The sequence below is a fragment of the Equus caballus genome, chromosome 5 (assembly GCF_041296265.1).
Source record: "Equus caballus isolate H_3958 breed thoroughbred chromosome 5, TB-T2T, whole genome shotgun sequence".
NCBI lineage: Eukaryota > Metazoa > Chordata > Mammalia > Perissodactyla > Equidae > Equus > Equus caballus.
Genome location: NC_091688.1, coordinates 32,558,535 through 32,574,603, shown reverse-complemented (window position 1 = coordinate 32,574,603; position 16,069 = coordinate 32,558,535). Strand labels below are relative to the sequence as shown.

The following is a 16,069-nucleotide window of genomic DNA, read 5'->3' as shown; positions in this document are numbered from 1 at the left end:
GCTTAGTGTGACTGGCCCCGTGCGAATTTCTTTCCAGGCCAACACACCGATCCGGAGGACGACGGGGGCGTCCAAGACGGCCTGTGTTGCAGGTAACTCGGAAGAATCCCGGGACTCCATTGGAAGGGGCCATCTGGGCATCTCCGATCGAGGGAGTTCAGCGAGCGCTGACTATCCCCGTTTCCCCCACGCACGCAACCGCCAGGTGTCCCTTTCCCAGAGTGCTCTGTGTTTCTCACCGTGGTCCTCGGATGGGCCAATTCCGTGATCTCTCTCCAGTGTGGTCACGTGCGGTCAGATGCCGGAGGTGTGCTCATCTGTCGGCGGATGGCGTGCGCTCTCCCGTTCTCTCTTTCTTCTGTCACCCAGCGGGGGACGCATGTCTGCCTCTGCCCGGTTGCCGTTCCCACGGTGGCGGCTATTTCCCGGCCAAGACGGTCCTTCGTGACCCAAGTCCGCATCATGCCCCAGTAGGGAGAGAGGCAGACCTTGCAGCTTCCAGATTTCTGGGAGTCGACAGTGGTGCCAGAGCCAGGCAGGGTTCACTTGGCAGCTGTCTGTGCATTTCCACCAACTGGATGCAAGAGTGTTGACGCCGCCTTTAGGGTCCTCTGAGTGTGTGGGTGTGTGATGACTCTTGTGGAGTGGAGGCGCTCGTCCTCCTTGCTCACGAGCTCATTTTCTGCTCGGTGCTCTGAGCAAGCTCTGCTCGCTCTCTCCTCCTCTGTCTCTGTCTGTGTGTCTGTCTCTCTCCCTCTCTCTCTCTGTGTCTCTCTCTGTCTGTCTCTCTGTCTCTGTCTCTGTCTCTGTCTCTGTGTCTGTGTCTGTGTCTGTCTGTCTGTCTCTCGTCGGCTCACGCTGGATCGCTCGCTCTCTCGCGCTCTCTGTCTCTCTCCCTGCGCGCCCCACCCCCCCGGCCCTCTCTGTCTCTGTGTCTGTCTTTTTCCAGCTCTCTCTCCTGTTCCCACTTCAACTGCGGCCTGGCCCCAGCCAGAGGAAGATTGTGTGATCTCCCTGGCTGAGCCCTTCCCATTGCTCTTCTGTGAGCAGACCCTTCCACCTTCCAGGGAAAGCAGCTCTAGGAATGTGTGTTTCCCAAAGCCGCTTGTCTCCACTTGAGCCCTCCCTCCGCCCACAGGCTCGGCAGGGATGTGCCACCCACGGTCGAGCCTCCGCTCCCGAGAGCGTGCCTGGAGGAATACTCCTGGACCTGCGCCACGGACGTCGGCCAGTCCGAGTCCTGCTGGACTCAGTCGAGCAGTGCCGTCTTCTGCTTCCAGGGCCTGGCCGTCTCCTCCCTGGCAGACACCCCCAGTGAGTATTGCCGCTGTGCAGGGGATAAGGCTCCAGCTGGACTCCCTGGGCGGTCGGTGTCCTTGGCATGCCAGCCCTCGGGCTGTGCAGACAGACACATTGAAGGGAATCAGGCTGGAGGACAGAGTTGGAAGCACAGACGGGAGACGCTTGAGGGAGCTGCGCTCCCTTCCTTCTTGCCAGGATGCGCCCAGGTGCCCCTGGCCCCAGTGACACATCACGGGACCCAAAGCCGGCAGGACAAACTCAGCTCCCCTGTGCCGCACGTAGCGCCAGGGCAGGTGTCTGTCAAACATCCCCGCTGGCGTGAAATGTCTCCTCGCACCTTCAGTGCTCTAACTTTCACGCCTGAGGCGTGTCCCTCCAGATTCTAGGCCCACCCCGTGCGCCTGGCCTCCTTGTGGACATCTGCCTCCGAGACGCCTCCCGGGCTTCACTCTTGTGGGCCCCACTCTCCGTCTCCGTCACGTTGGCCTCTCTTCCGAAGCAGTCCTCGGAAGAACGCCCCTAGCCACCTGTCCCGTTTCCCGTGCTCCCGTGTTTCCCGCGTGCGAGCCTAGGCCTTGGCCTTCTCCCAGCCCACAGGGTGGCCAGTGTTTCTGCGGAGCAGGGGGCGACGATGCCTCTGGATGCCAGGGTTTGTAGAGTGCAGCCGGCCTTCTCCCCTCAGGCGGTGAGTTCGACTCGAGCCTCCACAACTAGCGTCCCCGCGCAGAGAAGGCTGAGTAGCGCGGCACTTGTGCGAGCGGGCACTTAGGCTGGTGCCCCAGAAGGTGTGAGCCCCACGCCTCTTTGGCTGTTTTCCCAGACTCGGGAGAGCATCCTGGGCTGAGGGCCTCCCCGATCGGGGAGACGCGGCCCGCTGGCTCAGCAAAGCCAGGCCGGCGCTTTCACGAGACACCGCCTGAGGTCTCCTGGCAGATTGCTCTTCCCGTCTGCCGTTGTCACACTGAGGATGTGGAGGTCCCTGGGCTGGGACTGGACACTGGATTCCCAAGGGTCGAGTGGGGATCTGCTTAGTGTGACTGGCCCCGTGCGAATTTCTTTCCAGGCCAACACACCGATCCGGAGGACGACGGGGGCGTCCAAGACGGCCTGTGTTGCAGGTAACTCGGAAGAATCCCGGGACTCCATTGGAAGGGGCCATCTGGGCATCTCCGATCGAGGGAGTTCAGCGAGCGCTGACTATCCCCGTTTCCCCCACGCACGCAACCGCCAGGTGTCCCTTTCCCAGAGTGCTCTGTGTTTCTCACCGTGGTCCTCGGATGGGCCAATTCCGTGATCTCTCTCCAGTGTGGTCACGTGCGGTCAGATGCCGGAGGTGTGCTCATCTGTCGGCGGATGGCGTGCGCTCTCCCGTTCTCTCTTTCTTCTGTCACCCAGCGGGGGACGCATGTCTGCCTCTGCCCGGTTGCCGTTCCCACGGTGGCGGCTATTTCCCGGCCAAGACGGTCCTTCGTGACCCAAGTCCGCATCATGCCCCAGTAGGGAGAGAGGCAGACCTTGCAGCTTCCAGATTTCTGGGAGTCGACAGTGGTGCCAGAGCCAGGCAGGGTTCACTTGGCAGCTGTCTGTGCATTTCCACCAACTGGATGCAAGAGTGTTGACGCCGCCTTTAGGGTCCTCTGAGTGTGTGGGTGTGTGATGACTCTTGTGGAGTGGAGGCGCTCGTCCTCCTTGCTCACGAGCTCATTTTCTGCTCGGTGCTCTGAGCAAGCTCTGCTCGCTCTCTCCTCCTCTGTCTCTGTCTGTGTGTCTGTCTTTCTCCCTCTCTCTCTCTGTGTCTCTCTCTGTCTGTCTCTCTGTCTCTGTCTCTGTCTCTGTCTCTGTGTCTGTGTCTGTCTGTCTGTCTCTCGTCGGCTCACGCTGGATCGCTCGCTCTCTCGCGCTCTCTGTCTCTCTCCCTGCGCGCCCCACCCCCCCGGCCCTCTCTGTCTCTGTGTCTGTCTTTTTCCAGCTCTCTCTCCTGTTCCCACTTCAACTGCGGCCTGGCCCCAGCCAGAGGAGGATTGTGTGATCTCCCTGGCTGAGCCCTTCCCATTGCTCTTCTGTGAGCAGACCCTTCCACCTTCCAGGGAAAGCAGCTCTAGGAATGTGTGTTTCCCAAAGCCGCTTGTCTCCACTTGAGCCCTCCCTCCGCCCACAGGCTCGGCAGGGATGTGCCACCCACGGTCGAGCCTCCGCTCCCGAGAGCGTGCCTGGAGGAATACTCCTGGACCTGCGCCACGGACGTCGGCCAGTCCGAGTCCTGCTGGACTCAGTCGAGCAGTGCCGTCTTCTGCTTCCAGGGCCTGGCCGTCTCCTCCCTGGCAGACACCCCCAGTGAGTATTGCCGCTGTGCAGGGGATAAGGCTCCAGCTGGACTCCCTGGGCGGTCGGTGTCCTTGGCATGCCAGCCCTCGGGCTGTGCAGACAGACACATTGAAGGGAATCAGGCTGGAGGACAGAGTTGGAAGCACAGACGGGAGACGCTTGAGGGAGCTGCGCTCCCTTCCTTCTTGCCAGGATGCGCCCAGGTGCCCCTGGCCCCAGTGACACATCACGGGACCCAAAGCCGGCAGGACAAACTCAGCTCCCCTGTGCCGCACGTAGCACCAGGGCAGGTGTCTGTCAAACATCCCCGCTGGCGTGAAATGTCTCCTCGCACCTTCAGTGCTCTAACTTTCACGCCTGAGGCGTGTCCCTCCAGATTCTAGGCCCACCCCGTGCGCCTGGCCTCCTTGTGGACATCTGCCTCCGAGACGCCTCCCGGGCTTCACTCTTGTGGGCCCCACTCTCCGTCTCCGTCACGTTGGCCTCTCTTCCGAAGCAGTCCTCGGAAGAACGCCCCTAGCCACCTGTCCCGTTTCCCGTGCTCCCGTGTTTCCCGCGTGCGAGCCTAGGCCTTGGCCTTCTCCCAGCCCACAGGGTGGCCAGTGTTTCTGCGGAGCAGGGGGCGACGATGCCTCTGGATGCCAGGGTTTGTAGAGTGCAGCCGGCCTTCTCCCCTCAGGCGATGAGTTCGACTCGAGCCTCCACAACTAGCGTCCCCGCGCAGAGAAGGCTGAGTAGCGCGGCACTTGTGCGAGCGGGCACTTAGGCTGGTGCCCCAGAAGGTGTGAGCCCCACGCCTCTTTGGCTGTTTTCCCAGACTCGGGAGAGCATCCTGGGCTGAGGGCCTCCCCGATCGGGGAGACGCGGCCCGCTGGCTCAGCAAAGCCAGGCCGGCGCTTTCACGAGACACCGCCTGAGGTCTCCTGGCAGATTGCTCTTCCCGTCTGCCGTTGTCACACTGAGGATGTGGAGGTCCCTGGGCTGGGACTGGACACTGGATTCCCAAGGGTCGAGTGGGGATCTGCTTAGTGTGACTGGCCCCGTGCGAATTTCTTTCCAGGCCAACACACCGATCTGGAGGACGACGGGGGCGTCCAAGACGGCCTGTGTTGCAGGTAACTCGGAAGAATCCCGGGACTCCATTGGAAGGGGCCATCTGGGCATCTCCGATCGAGGGAGTTCAGCGAGCGCTGACTATCCCCGTTTCCCCCACGCACGCAACCGCCAAGTGTCCCTTTCCCAGAGTGCTCTGTGTTTCTCACCGTGGTCCTCGGATGGGCCAATTCCGTGATCTCTCTCCAGTGTGGTCACGTGCGGTCAGATGCCGGAGGTGTGCTCATCTGTCGGCGGATGGCATGCGCTCTCCCGTTCTCTCTTTCTTCTGTCACCCAGCGGGGGACGCATGTCTGCCTCTGCCCGGTTGCCGTTCCCACGGTGGCGGCTATTTCCCGGCCAAGACGGTCCTTCGTGACCCAAGTCCGCATCATGCCACAATTCGTAATAAAATACACCCGAAAGCCCAGCTTTCTCTGAGTTTACCCTCATGCCAGAGTCAGTTTACCCTTTGTCTGCTTCGTTTATGTTCCTGCCCACTCTATTCAATACTATTCATGCCACCCTTCTTCTTTTCTGAGTTTACCTTTTTCATGTCTCTCGTCTCCTGGTATACTCAATCCTCTCTCTCATCACATTTTTTCCCTCTTTCTCATGATCTTTTCTTTTCCTCCATCCTCTAAGCTGTCTCTGCTGGGTCCTTTTTCCACTTTCTTTCCCTCTTTCTCCTTTTCTCCCTAATGATCTCCCTCTCTCTCCTGTTCACTTTCCAACCACACTCTCTTCCTAGACAGGGCAAGTTTCCTTTTTCTCTCTTGATGGGTGCCTTAACTCTGTTTTAGGTGATCCCACTCTCATCCTTCCCATCCAAACCGTCCCTTGGTTTTTGTCTTTCCTAATGCCTTTTTTTTTATCTTCACTCATCTCTACCCCAACAGCCTCAGCAGCAATCTGCTCTATATGAAAGATAATGGATTCCCCAAGGACGCCGTGAATAAATATTTTTTTTCTCGTTCCATTGAACATGACCTGTCCTCCTCCTACAGACCTTACAGTGATTCTTCATTGTCATTTGACAGACACGAAATCTTCCAAACCCTGGATGCAGAGGGTGAGTACTCCCATTGTAAATGGCACAAATTCCTTGTGGTTTTCTGGTAATGTCTATGTTCTTTGAATCCAGCACCCTGCATTGGCTGAGAGGTGCATCCCTGCCAATGGGTTCTGTAGACTCCTTCTAGTTTGAGTTGTGCTCCTGCAGTTAATTTTGAGAAGCATCCTGTGGTCGGATAATTTTCTTCTTCTAGTCTCAACTCCTGTCACCTGGCATTTCTCACAACTGCAGACTGTTCCTATCAAGTCAGGTTCAAGAGGGGAAATAGAGGGATAATGGAAAAGTCTCAGCCATCATTTTGTTACCTGGAGGAATTTGTGAAAAACATCTCTTCTTCACCCTAAGAATTCTCATACTCATGGAATGATGTTGCTACTTGTATTTCCTCAGTAGTTTTGTACAAACTCTCTGGCTTTCCACACAGATTTGCAGTCTGCTCTATATTTGCAACATGTGTTACATGGTTCCGGAGCTCAAAGTTTTTCCCCTGGGGTGCCTACCCCCTTCTGAAGCATTTGGATACGAAATCCTGAGCACCAAATCCTGCCTGTTTCTGTGTTTTCAATGAAGCCAAAGCTCTCATTCTGATTTTTCATCCTCCACCAATGGCCATGGGTTTCATCCTTTGTGCAACACCATTGATTTATTCCATGTGGAGGTTGTAGTTTCAATCACATGTCTAGTCTCTGCGGTATCATCTCATGTAAACTATCAACAGCCTGTGTACCTGATGGGGGTATTGGCCTAATTTATGAGCAAAGCGCACAAGCTTCCCTACCCATTATCTCCAGAAAAGTCCTCCCTGGTGAGCAAGATCCCACTGGGGCCGCCATTTCCTCAAGCAGGGAGATTCAAACACAGTTTTCATCTCCTCTCCCGGAGGCGATCTTCCGGACTTCTCTTCTGGGCGAGGTGGCTGGATTGTTAGGAGCCTTTACTCATGAAATCATCTTGTAGGAAGAGCCAGAAACTCTGTGGTGTTCCTGACTCTCTCTGACTATTTTATAGTGAAATCGACCATGAACAACTTGTCCTTCAACCTTTTCGGGTCAGTAAGGGCCTTTTCACACTGGACCGTCCTCTTTCCTGTTTCCCGTTCTTCCCGAGGTGCAGAGAATCGAAGGCTTTCTGAGGATCACAACAATTCATGACTGAAAATGTCACACAGGTCTTTTGTGTCTGTTGTGTGCCACGCCCCTCAGCAAGTGAGCTCCGTGGACACTATAACCCATTCGGTCCTCACAGCGCCGCTCTCAATAGGTGAGGTATCTCATGTTGGAGCCGAGGGCACTGAGGCTCAGCAAGGTCACTTTGCTAGCCCCAGACCCCCAGTCAGTGCACAGTGGGACTGTGGCCCCCGTTTGGCCTGACTCCCCTGCTCAGGCTCTGTCTCCTGCTCTCAGCAGTCGGAACATCAGGGACTAAGCGGGGATGGTGCTCACCCTCTTCCTTGTGCTTTGTTCCAAACTATGTCAAACAATTTTAAACTTAAACAGAAAAGTTGGAAGACATCCAAAGAACTCCTGTTTCCACTCATGCCGACCTGCCAGCTCCTACCCTCTCAGAGCACTCCGTCCTGTGAGCAGAGCCAGCGGCTCACCCAGGCCCTCCCAGGGGAGCTGCAGCTCCATGAGGAGCTCTCTCCGTGGAAAATCAGCCAGGGCTGAGAGATCTGTCTCCCCAGCCCCTGCCCTCGGGGCTTTTCTGCTCTCACTTAGAGTTGTCCTGCTGCCCTTGTAAAGCTGCACAGCTCTGTCTCGGTTACCCTGACAGCCAGGTCTCGGTCCCCATGAGGAGGATGAGAAATGCTCAGACACACCTCAGAAGTGAGATGTGTGTGATGGGGCACGGCCTTGCCAGGCCATCGTTCAAAATGCAGCAGGAAAGGACAAATTGCCCCATGCAGATGGGCTGAGATAAGTGAAGAGATCACCTAAATTCTACACGGACCCGTCCTGTGTTGGGGTTCGCTGATGACAACATGTAAACAGTGTGTATGGCAGCAGAGGGGCTACAGGCAGTACAGGGTACAGCCCGAGAGAAGTCCTTGTGGAAAAAGACCTGGAAGCCAGAAGAGGCATGTGGCGCAGGGCTGGGGTGGGGGCTGGAGGGCAGGCTGATTCCAGAGGATTTATCTAAGGGAGGTGTGGGAAGCGATGCTGTAGAAGAAAGAGGGGCCAGAAGAGAGAAGGAGGGAGTGCAAAGGAGGTGCAGAGTTGAGAGTGTGTAGCAGAGAGGGGAGAGGAAGTTCCCCCAGCAGAGCAGGCACAGGATGGGGCAGGATCTGGGGTAAGAAGGCGGGTGAGACATTTGCCGGTGAGAGAGGATGGAACCAGGGAACGCACCTTGAGGGAGGCTGGATGGAGCACGGACAGGAGTCAGGAGAGTCTGTGATCTGGAAGACGAAATGGCAACAGACACACAGAGACATTTCTATGGAACAGTGAACCCTTGGTGAGAATGAGGATGGCTAGAGGGCAGGAGAGAGGGGAGCCCACGCAGTGCAGAGCAGGCCCTGCGGGCCAGGAGCCCGCCTGAGTCTGACCTGGACTGGCCTGAGGCTATTTGAAGTCTTTGTTAGCCCCCTTTCTGAGAGTATGTGTTCATTTCACAGTCAAAATATACACGTTTATTAGGGAGAACTGCCCAGCCCCCACCGAGGGGTGTGGGACACAGGATTGAGTGCTCTCTTACCTCCCTGAAGAACCACAAAGTCTGACTCTGTAGCACTTCTCTGTCCCTAAGTTTCCAATCGGGGACTCAGACCTCTACTACATGTCCTGTAGCTGCCGGTGCCCTGCGTGGCTATAGATATTTACATGTGTGGGTGGGTGGAGGGCAGTCAAAAATTACAGACAAAGCTGCTCAAAAGGCCGCAGAACTTTACAAAACTTCGGATAACTCGGTCCCTGTTCTACGGTTTCCCAACTGTGTCTTCTACCGGACCTGAAGACTTGTGGCCGTACTTCTCTCCCTGTTCTTTTATACTGTGGGTACACATCAACATCACTTTCTCCCCCCTGTCCTAAGGCCTCTCTAGAACCTTCTCTCTAAGCTATAGGACTAAGTTAATGACAACAGATTCACAGGCATGACTTCATCCTTGCATCCAAAGTCCTCTGGACTCAGTGGGTTTCTCACTTCTGGGACACTGCATCCTGTCACCTGCCATCTCAGCATCCCCAGGGACACATGTGAAGCTGACAGCTCCTTCATGTACATGAGGTCTGCCTTTTTTCTTTGGGACACTGGGTGGTCTCCCTGACAGGCATGGACATTAGAAATGGGTGGGTTCCCAGGGCTGAGGAAAGGAAAGCTGGGATTGGTCTCACTGAGCCCTCTTCTCCTTTCAGCTCCCACCCTGGAGGCCGGTCACCGAGGGCCTTTGAGGACAAACTGGAGTTTCCAAAGGCCAGAGCTGCAAGCTTCACAGACACAGCTGCAGCCAGGCACCCAGGTGACCAGTTATCTGCTGCTGCAGCTGGACCAGTTGGACTGTGGTGCCGGCAAAGCCAGGCTTGGCCTTTGCTCCACCACCTGGAGCTTTAGAGCCCACGATCCCTTCAGAAATCAGTGGCCGCTCTTCCAAGGTGAGAGAGAAAAGGGGAATACGAAGCTCTGGTCCATTGTTAGTCGTCAGAGGGTGGGAGCGGGGAGGTGATGGGCCTCTCCCACACCTCCTGGCAATCTCATCACTACTGGGTAGTGTGAGTAAGATCAAAGAAAGAGAAAATATGAAAGTGTCGCCATGGGCCTCACCTCACCCATGGACTTTCAGTGGCCTTTCTTGTTCTGGCCACTCTGCTTATTTGATGTCCCTCCTGGGTGGAGGATTAAGTCCCAGTACGATCATGAATGACAATGGATCCTGTTGGCTGTGGTTTTATTTTTCAGGACTGGGTTTCGATGCTTCCCTCAGAGGAAAGAAACCTCCCAAGCTGGAGGGTGATGCTCTTGAGGGCTCAGCTGCCTTAAGTGCCCAGAAACAGAAGATTATCAAAAGAAAACTGCTCTTCAACAAGTGGAGGATAACATGCAACTTCCCCAGCCTTCAGCTGAGGGTACTGAGGTAATCACATCGCTGGCTCTTAGATGCACTTATGCCTCATGGCTCTCTAGCTAAGATTCTAGCTCAATCTCCCGCTGTGTCTTCTCTTCCTCATTTGTTCACTCCAACAGCTGATGCGACCTCTGTCTGGCCTTCCCTCTGTTTTCCATGGGGGCTGCCACCCTGCCAGGCCCTTCCAGCTCCATCTCGTTTGCTCTCTGAACTCTGCTGTGTTCCTGCCGCTGCTGTCCTGATATTCCCTCCCTGCTTTCATCTTAGCCACGGGGAAGCCTGAGCCCATGGTCCTCCTCATCACAAGAGCATCATTGATGCCGCTGAACACAAGGCACTTTGCCTGAAATCACACACTTTCTTCATTTCTTTGCCTTCCCTTCCCAGCTTCCCCAACTCCACTGCCTCTTTCTTCTCAATGAATCACTCACACATGGATCTTCCTCCTGAGTCATTTTGGGAATCTGACCCAGGACAACCCTTAACCGTGGACTTCTCCATGTGAAGAAGAAGAAGAAGTGTTAAAACTGAGGACAAAGAGCCCAGATGACAAAAACCAAATGAGAACCTGGGTCACAGGTGGGAGTGCTGGACTGGCCTGGAGCCAGCTTTCTCCTCGGCCCACATGTGCAGGCCTGTGCTAATGTGCATGGGGCTTCCAGGGACTCAGCATCCTCACCTCAGGGCCTCATTGGAGCTGGCATTAACACTGCCCTGTAATAAGCACCTGGTGAAAATTTAATTAAGATCAGTGCCTTGACCTCCCAGCTGGCGATTCTCATTTAAATTGTCAGGAGTGGGGTTTGGGCTTCAGTAGATTTCAAAAGCTCCCCAGGGATTCTAACATGCAGCTAGACTTGACAAGGACCATTCCTCTACGATGATCTCAGGTTCAGAATAGAAATGCCCAGAATGTGTGGCTGCTTCATTAAAAAGCCTGAATATCCATCAGCCATTGAGGGGATTTGTATGCCTCTCTCAACAGCACTCTTTGTACAACGTGGAAAAAAGTGAGAAGATAAAAGAGGTAGATGAATGGATTAGACTTCTGACCTCCCTTCTTTGAGGAGAGTTTCCCCCACTTTTCTGAAGACAAGATAAAACAGCAAACGAGCATTTCATTGAAAAACAGTGCACAGAAAACCATACCTCCCTTATTACACATCATAAAATTTAGTATTTTCTTTAATATTTTTCATATAAAACTAGAAGTTCCTATTCCATCCAATTGATTTCAAGTCCCATGCGTTCAGCACTACAGTTTGAGAATTTTAGTATTGATCAATTTTTGTCGTTAAGTAAAAGCCCCAAAGAGAATCTTTATGCTCATTCCCTTAAAGAGAACATAATAGTAAGTAACAGCTGAAAGTCAGGAAAAGATTGCATGTTTATGCTTCTTATGCCATTCTTTCCACTGGCATAAAAGACTAAAGGAGAATCTTTCTCTATGCAGTGCTTTGTGGGGAATAAAGGGGTGGGGTGGGAGAGAACATAGTCAAACCAGGTGCCTCATGCTTCCCCTTCGGAGTTTTTGGTCTAGATGTTGAGAATATTCCTAGAAATGCCCTAAGGTGTATCCTGGTGTGGAATCAACGCTAAAGAATGAAGGAAAATGCATGGGGCCATGGTTACCGTCCCTGCTCTCTTTTTGTTAATTCCATTTTGAGTTTCTCCTTCTTTGGTTCTTTCCTCAGTCTCTTTGGAGAAGAATTTCTCTGTAAAACCTTTTTTCCCGTTGAGCCAAAGTGATGCAACAGTGTCTGTGGTCTGTGGACACCTCCAGATCGGAGCCCTTCCTCTCACCTTCCACCAATTATGGAAAGGGCCTGAGGCCTGGGTTCCAGTTCAAGCGTTGTGCCCCTCCTCCTCAGAGCACTGGGACGTGGAGTTAAAGAGGGTGTGCTTCTCTGCCCAGGGTCCTCTCCTTCCGACAGCAGTCTGTTTCTGAATGTGGGGGGTGGATGCTAAGCACATCCCTCCCTGGGAGGGGTGGGAAAGCCATCACTTTGCTCCAGACTGAGGGGCTTCAGGAGTGAAGTGGCTGCTGAGGAAAGGCTGGTAGGGCTCTGGCTAAGGCTCTGCAGCCGCTCTGAGCTGGGATGTCACCAGGCTCCTGGTGGGGTGAGGACAGGGTGTCCCTCGATGCTGCACCACAGCCTGGATGGAAGTGCAGGGAGGTGTTTCTTCTACCTTGTGGCTCTCACTTTCCCCTTCAGCGGCCTGTGCTCCTCCTTCAGCTCCTCCCCTCAACAGGAGCTCAGCTTCCTGCTGGCCTCTGTCACCACATAGCCATCCCTCCAGGCTCAGCTGTCATTGGGACCTGCAAAGACTCACATTTCATTTGTATTTTCTCTTTCTGTCTCTCAGATACCAAGATCTCTGGATCTAAGGAAAGATATTACTGATCTGAAAGAAACCGCATCACAAAAAGTACCGTTTTCACTTGATGAAAAAAATCTGAAACAGCAAATCAATTTAAAACCCAAACAGAACAGTGAAGGGATCCTATGCTGAAGATCAACATCACAACCACAAAGCACTCTCCAAGGTTTTTACTGCAAAGCCTGCTTTGATGGGAAAAATCCCAGCCCTTTGGCCTCCAACTGCGCTAAGTCACTGAGGAGACCACCGCCTAGACCCACACACGGTTATGAGAGACCTTAACCCTTGCTGCTCTCAGTTCCCGTCCTGCACATCAGCAGAATCAGGAGCAACTGGCAAAAGACAACATGACAGACCGGGCGTTCTGTGCCACCAGCTGGGCTGTGCGAGGAGCAGACAGCACTAACTATGCAGTGCTATGGTGACAACGTTTAGCCTGAATTCAGTCATGAGGTAGTCCTGAGACAAGTGCAGAATCTAGACCACTGCACAAGACAACTGGCCTCGCCTCAACAAACAAGGCAATGTCACCACAAGTAAGATAACAAAAAGGAGAAGAGACTTTTGGGGTTCTAAACGACTAAAAAGATTTCTTTAGTCCTTTGGATCCAAAAACCTCTCCTCACCTTTTGTTGTTTTTGGTGGCGGTGACATTGCCTTGTTTGTAGAGGTCAGGACAGTTGTCTGGTTCAATGGTCTACATTGTGTACTGGTCTGACCACTTCCTCATGACTAACTCAGGCCGACCCTCTTGCCAAGAGCCCTACGTAGTTAGTGCTGGGTGCTTCCTAGTGGAGCCCACCTGGAGACTAAGAATGTCCGGTGTGTCCACCTCTGTGACTGCCGTACTAGCATGGGTCACGTTGTCATGGAGGGGCCTACGAGATCTGTTCATTGTAAGGGCACATTTTTTCCTTTCTATAATGAGTAAGTAATTTGGTGAGTGGTACTTTGAGAGTGTGTGAACATCCTCTTTTCTAAAGATCTTTCTCTAAATATTTTACCATCCTTAATGATCCCTGATGTATGTCGATTAACATATTTGCATTTATACATTGGAAATTTTCTAATCCGTTCATACCTATAGCCTTGTATTTGTTGGCATTGTGCCATGAAAAAGAACATTCCTTCCCCTTCTATGCTATTAAAATTTTTGTTTTGACTGTCACTGTGGACTCATGAATTTTTTAAATTCAGTGTTATAATCAGCATCATCATGACTGACTGGGTGGATATAAATATAAATTAATATAAACATTCTTCTCTCTCTCCTTCATAGTTACGTCCTACAGTCTCCCATACGTTTTAGGCTGTATTACCCACCTGTAGTAGATGGTATTTACTATTTTCTGTTTCCATGTTTCTGTGTGTGTGTTTCATTTGATATTTAAGAACTGTGTAGCTAGTGCTGTATATTTCACTAAGTGTTTTTGATATCTTAGTCCCTTACTAACTTGTCAAACTTCTAATAATTGTTTTACGAGTTTGAAATGACATCTTTCAACTGCAAACTTTTACCACTGTGACCATCCAGGACATTTGTTCTGTTTTTCTCTTTTCTTCCATCCTTCCTGGCCACTTCTCATAGAATTGTTTCAACCCAGTTAAAGGTATACCATTGACACACTGCTTTTCTCCCCTTGGCCCCTTCCAGATTTCTGCTTTAGATCTACAGTTAAATGCATTCAGTGACGACCAGCTGTTCAAAAGTCCCAATTTCCTCAGTCCTCTCTTGTTGGGTGGAGTTCATCCTGAAAAGACTCCTCAAGATGGAAGCAGGACTCCCTGAGTGTTGTATGTGCCACACTCTTTTCTGCTGCCTTGACACAGGGACAGCTGGGTGACTATGAAGTACTTGCCCACAATGACTGTCACTGAGTTTTTATAGGGTATTGTCCCGCATTGTTGTTCTGTTGAGGTGTAGACGTAGATTGATTTTCTCTCTATTGTATGTGAATTGGCTTCTTTGAGGAGCAGAGAGGGGTCTGGAGCTTCGCAGGAAGTTGTTTCCTTTACTTTAAATCTGTCAGTTCCAGGAGGCGAGGTCTTAGCGTTGACCACCCCAGTTCTGTTTCTCCCCGGGATCTAGACTTTCTCTCTGATCCTTTTGCAGCATCTTTTCTTCATTTCTCTTCTGTTTGATGCTTCCATTTCTTTATTCTGTGTCCCTTATAGTATTTTTAGACAAATATGTTGCCCTTATGAACCTTGTCATTTAGCCTATTTTTCAGAGAATTTTCTTTTTCTCCCATTTTTCCCTAATTTCTGCCAAGTCTAATTTCTCATTTTCTGTTTCTTGTCCACTTCTCTTTTGAGTTGTGTATTTCTTATGTGGTTTTGTTTTGTTCGTGTGTACAAATGCTTTGTTGGGCACGTTTAACTCAGATTCATTGTATGTCATTTTAGAGTTTTCCTATGCTGTGTGATTGATCTGGAGAGAAATCCTTTCATGAGCTGAAATTTTTGACTCTCTATTTCTGTTCTTCTCTTCTGTCACCTTGGAACACATGTCTGCTGTGTGATTTGCATGTCAACATGCCTAAGTTTCCCTGAACGAGAAACCAAAGGTCTATGTAGGAAGGTTGGGTGCTTTGAGTGGCTAAGTTGATTTCTCAGGTCTGGGTCTCTCTCTTTGGGGCAATTCTAACGGACATAAGGTCTGGGGGGATAGGCGTGGTGTGTTCTGATTCTGAGGTCCTATTTTCTTCCAGGAGGACCTTTAATTCATACCAGTTGCTTCAAATAGATTCGCAAACACTGCCAATTCGAATTGAGAACCACAGGGCTTTTACTGAACGTTTGTTTTTCGTCTCAATCTCCTCCTCTAACACCAAGCATTGTGTGTTAAGGACACAGGGAGTAGTAGAATTAGAATATCCCACAACGTTTGCTTTTCCCACATTATACAGACACACGAATAAAGATGATAGCAGCAACACCACTAGCAACACGATTGAGAAAAGTAGCTTTTGGTTTTCTTACTGTCCTGGGGTATAGATAAATTATTGTTTTAAAGTCTCGTGGAATAGTTCTAATCCATTTGGTTGTTCTATAACATTTTTGCACAATTAGGTTCATTTGTTACATTGTGTTTTCCATGTCTAAAGGCCAAATGTTAAAACTTTAATTCGGTTTTATATGGTTTGCAACTCATATCTAACCAAACAAAGTATATTCCAAATAGTCTAGCCTTGACACTCAGATCTGCAAAGTCCTCCACGGCCCGGGTGGAGGTGAATCAGGGACTCCTGGTCTCCACAGAGGCTGGAGTCTCTAGCCAGGATTCCTCTCTCTGGCTGAGTTTGGGAGGAAAGGATGAGATTTCCCAGAGTCAGTTTCAAAGCTCAGCCTAACAGCAGTCCTAGTGTCCAATGGAGACTCAGGAGCTAGAAATTCTGCATAAGATCTGAACAAGTTAGACTAGAATATGTTAAAATTCTGAATAAAATAGACTATTTGAATAAACTACAGTACTTCCAATTCAGGTCTCGACCTGTCCACCCCAAAACTAAGACACAGTCAGTAATGATCCAGTTAGCGCCATCACAGGTTCTTGTACCTACAATGTCCTCACGAACGGACCATCAGTCCTGTGAACACTCCTCGTGGTCCAGGATGTAGTGGACGCAGCTTCTGCCTTTTACCCTGAAGCCCCGGGGTAACCCTGACGACGGGGTGGCACTGGCTAGGTCGCTGGGTCCCTTGATGGCGATGCAGAGGCCTCCGATGCTGAGCGGCTGGGCAGAGCTGCACGAGGGCCGCAGGGGCACCCCAGGCTCCGGTCACCCTGATATGCCTGTATTGTCCCTGTGGACGGCGCCACTGAGAGAACC

General features: G+C 51.8%; 1 protein-coding gene across 5 annotated transcripts in view; it reads left to right on the top strand.

Annotated features, from left to right (window-relative positions):
- The window catches only part of LOC111773495 (NBPF family member NBPF26-like), a 71,146-nt gene extending 57,742 nt beyond the window's left edge, over positions 1–13,404 (top strand). For 3 of the 5 annotated variants that reach the window (XM_070267922.1, XM_070267924.1, XM_070267923.1), the window contains 7 exons: positions 38–92; positions 1,139–1,314; positions 2,366–2,420; positions 5,619–5,791; positions 9,148–9,384; positions 9,689–9,863; positions 12,222–13,404. In XM_070267922.1, the coding sequence (XP_070124023.1) occupies positions 38–92; positions 1,139–1,314; positions 2,366–2,420; positions 5,619–5,791; positions 9,148–9,384; positions 9,689–9,863; positions 12,222–12,243 (893 nt within the window). In that variant the 3' untranslated portion in view covers positions 12,244–13,404. Of the gene's footprint in view, positions 1–37; positions 93–1,138; positions 1,315–2,365; positions 2,421–3,460; positions 3,637–4,687; positions 4,743–5,618; positions 5,792–9,147; positions 9,385–9,688; positions 9,864–12,221 lie in introns of all 5 variants that reach the window. The other 2 variants (XM_070267921.1, XM_070267920.1) reach the window with 1 other exon arrangement.
- Positions 13,405–16,069: the final 2,665 nt, after the last annotated feature.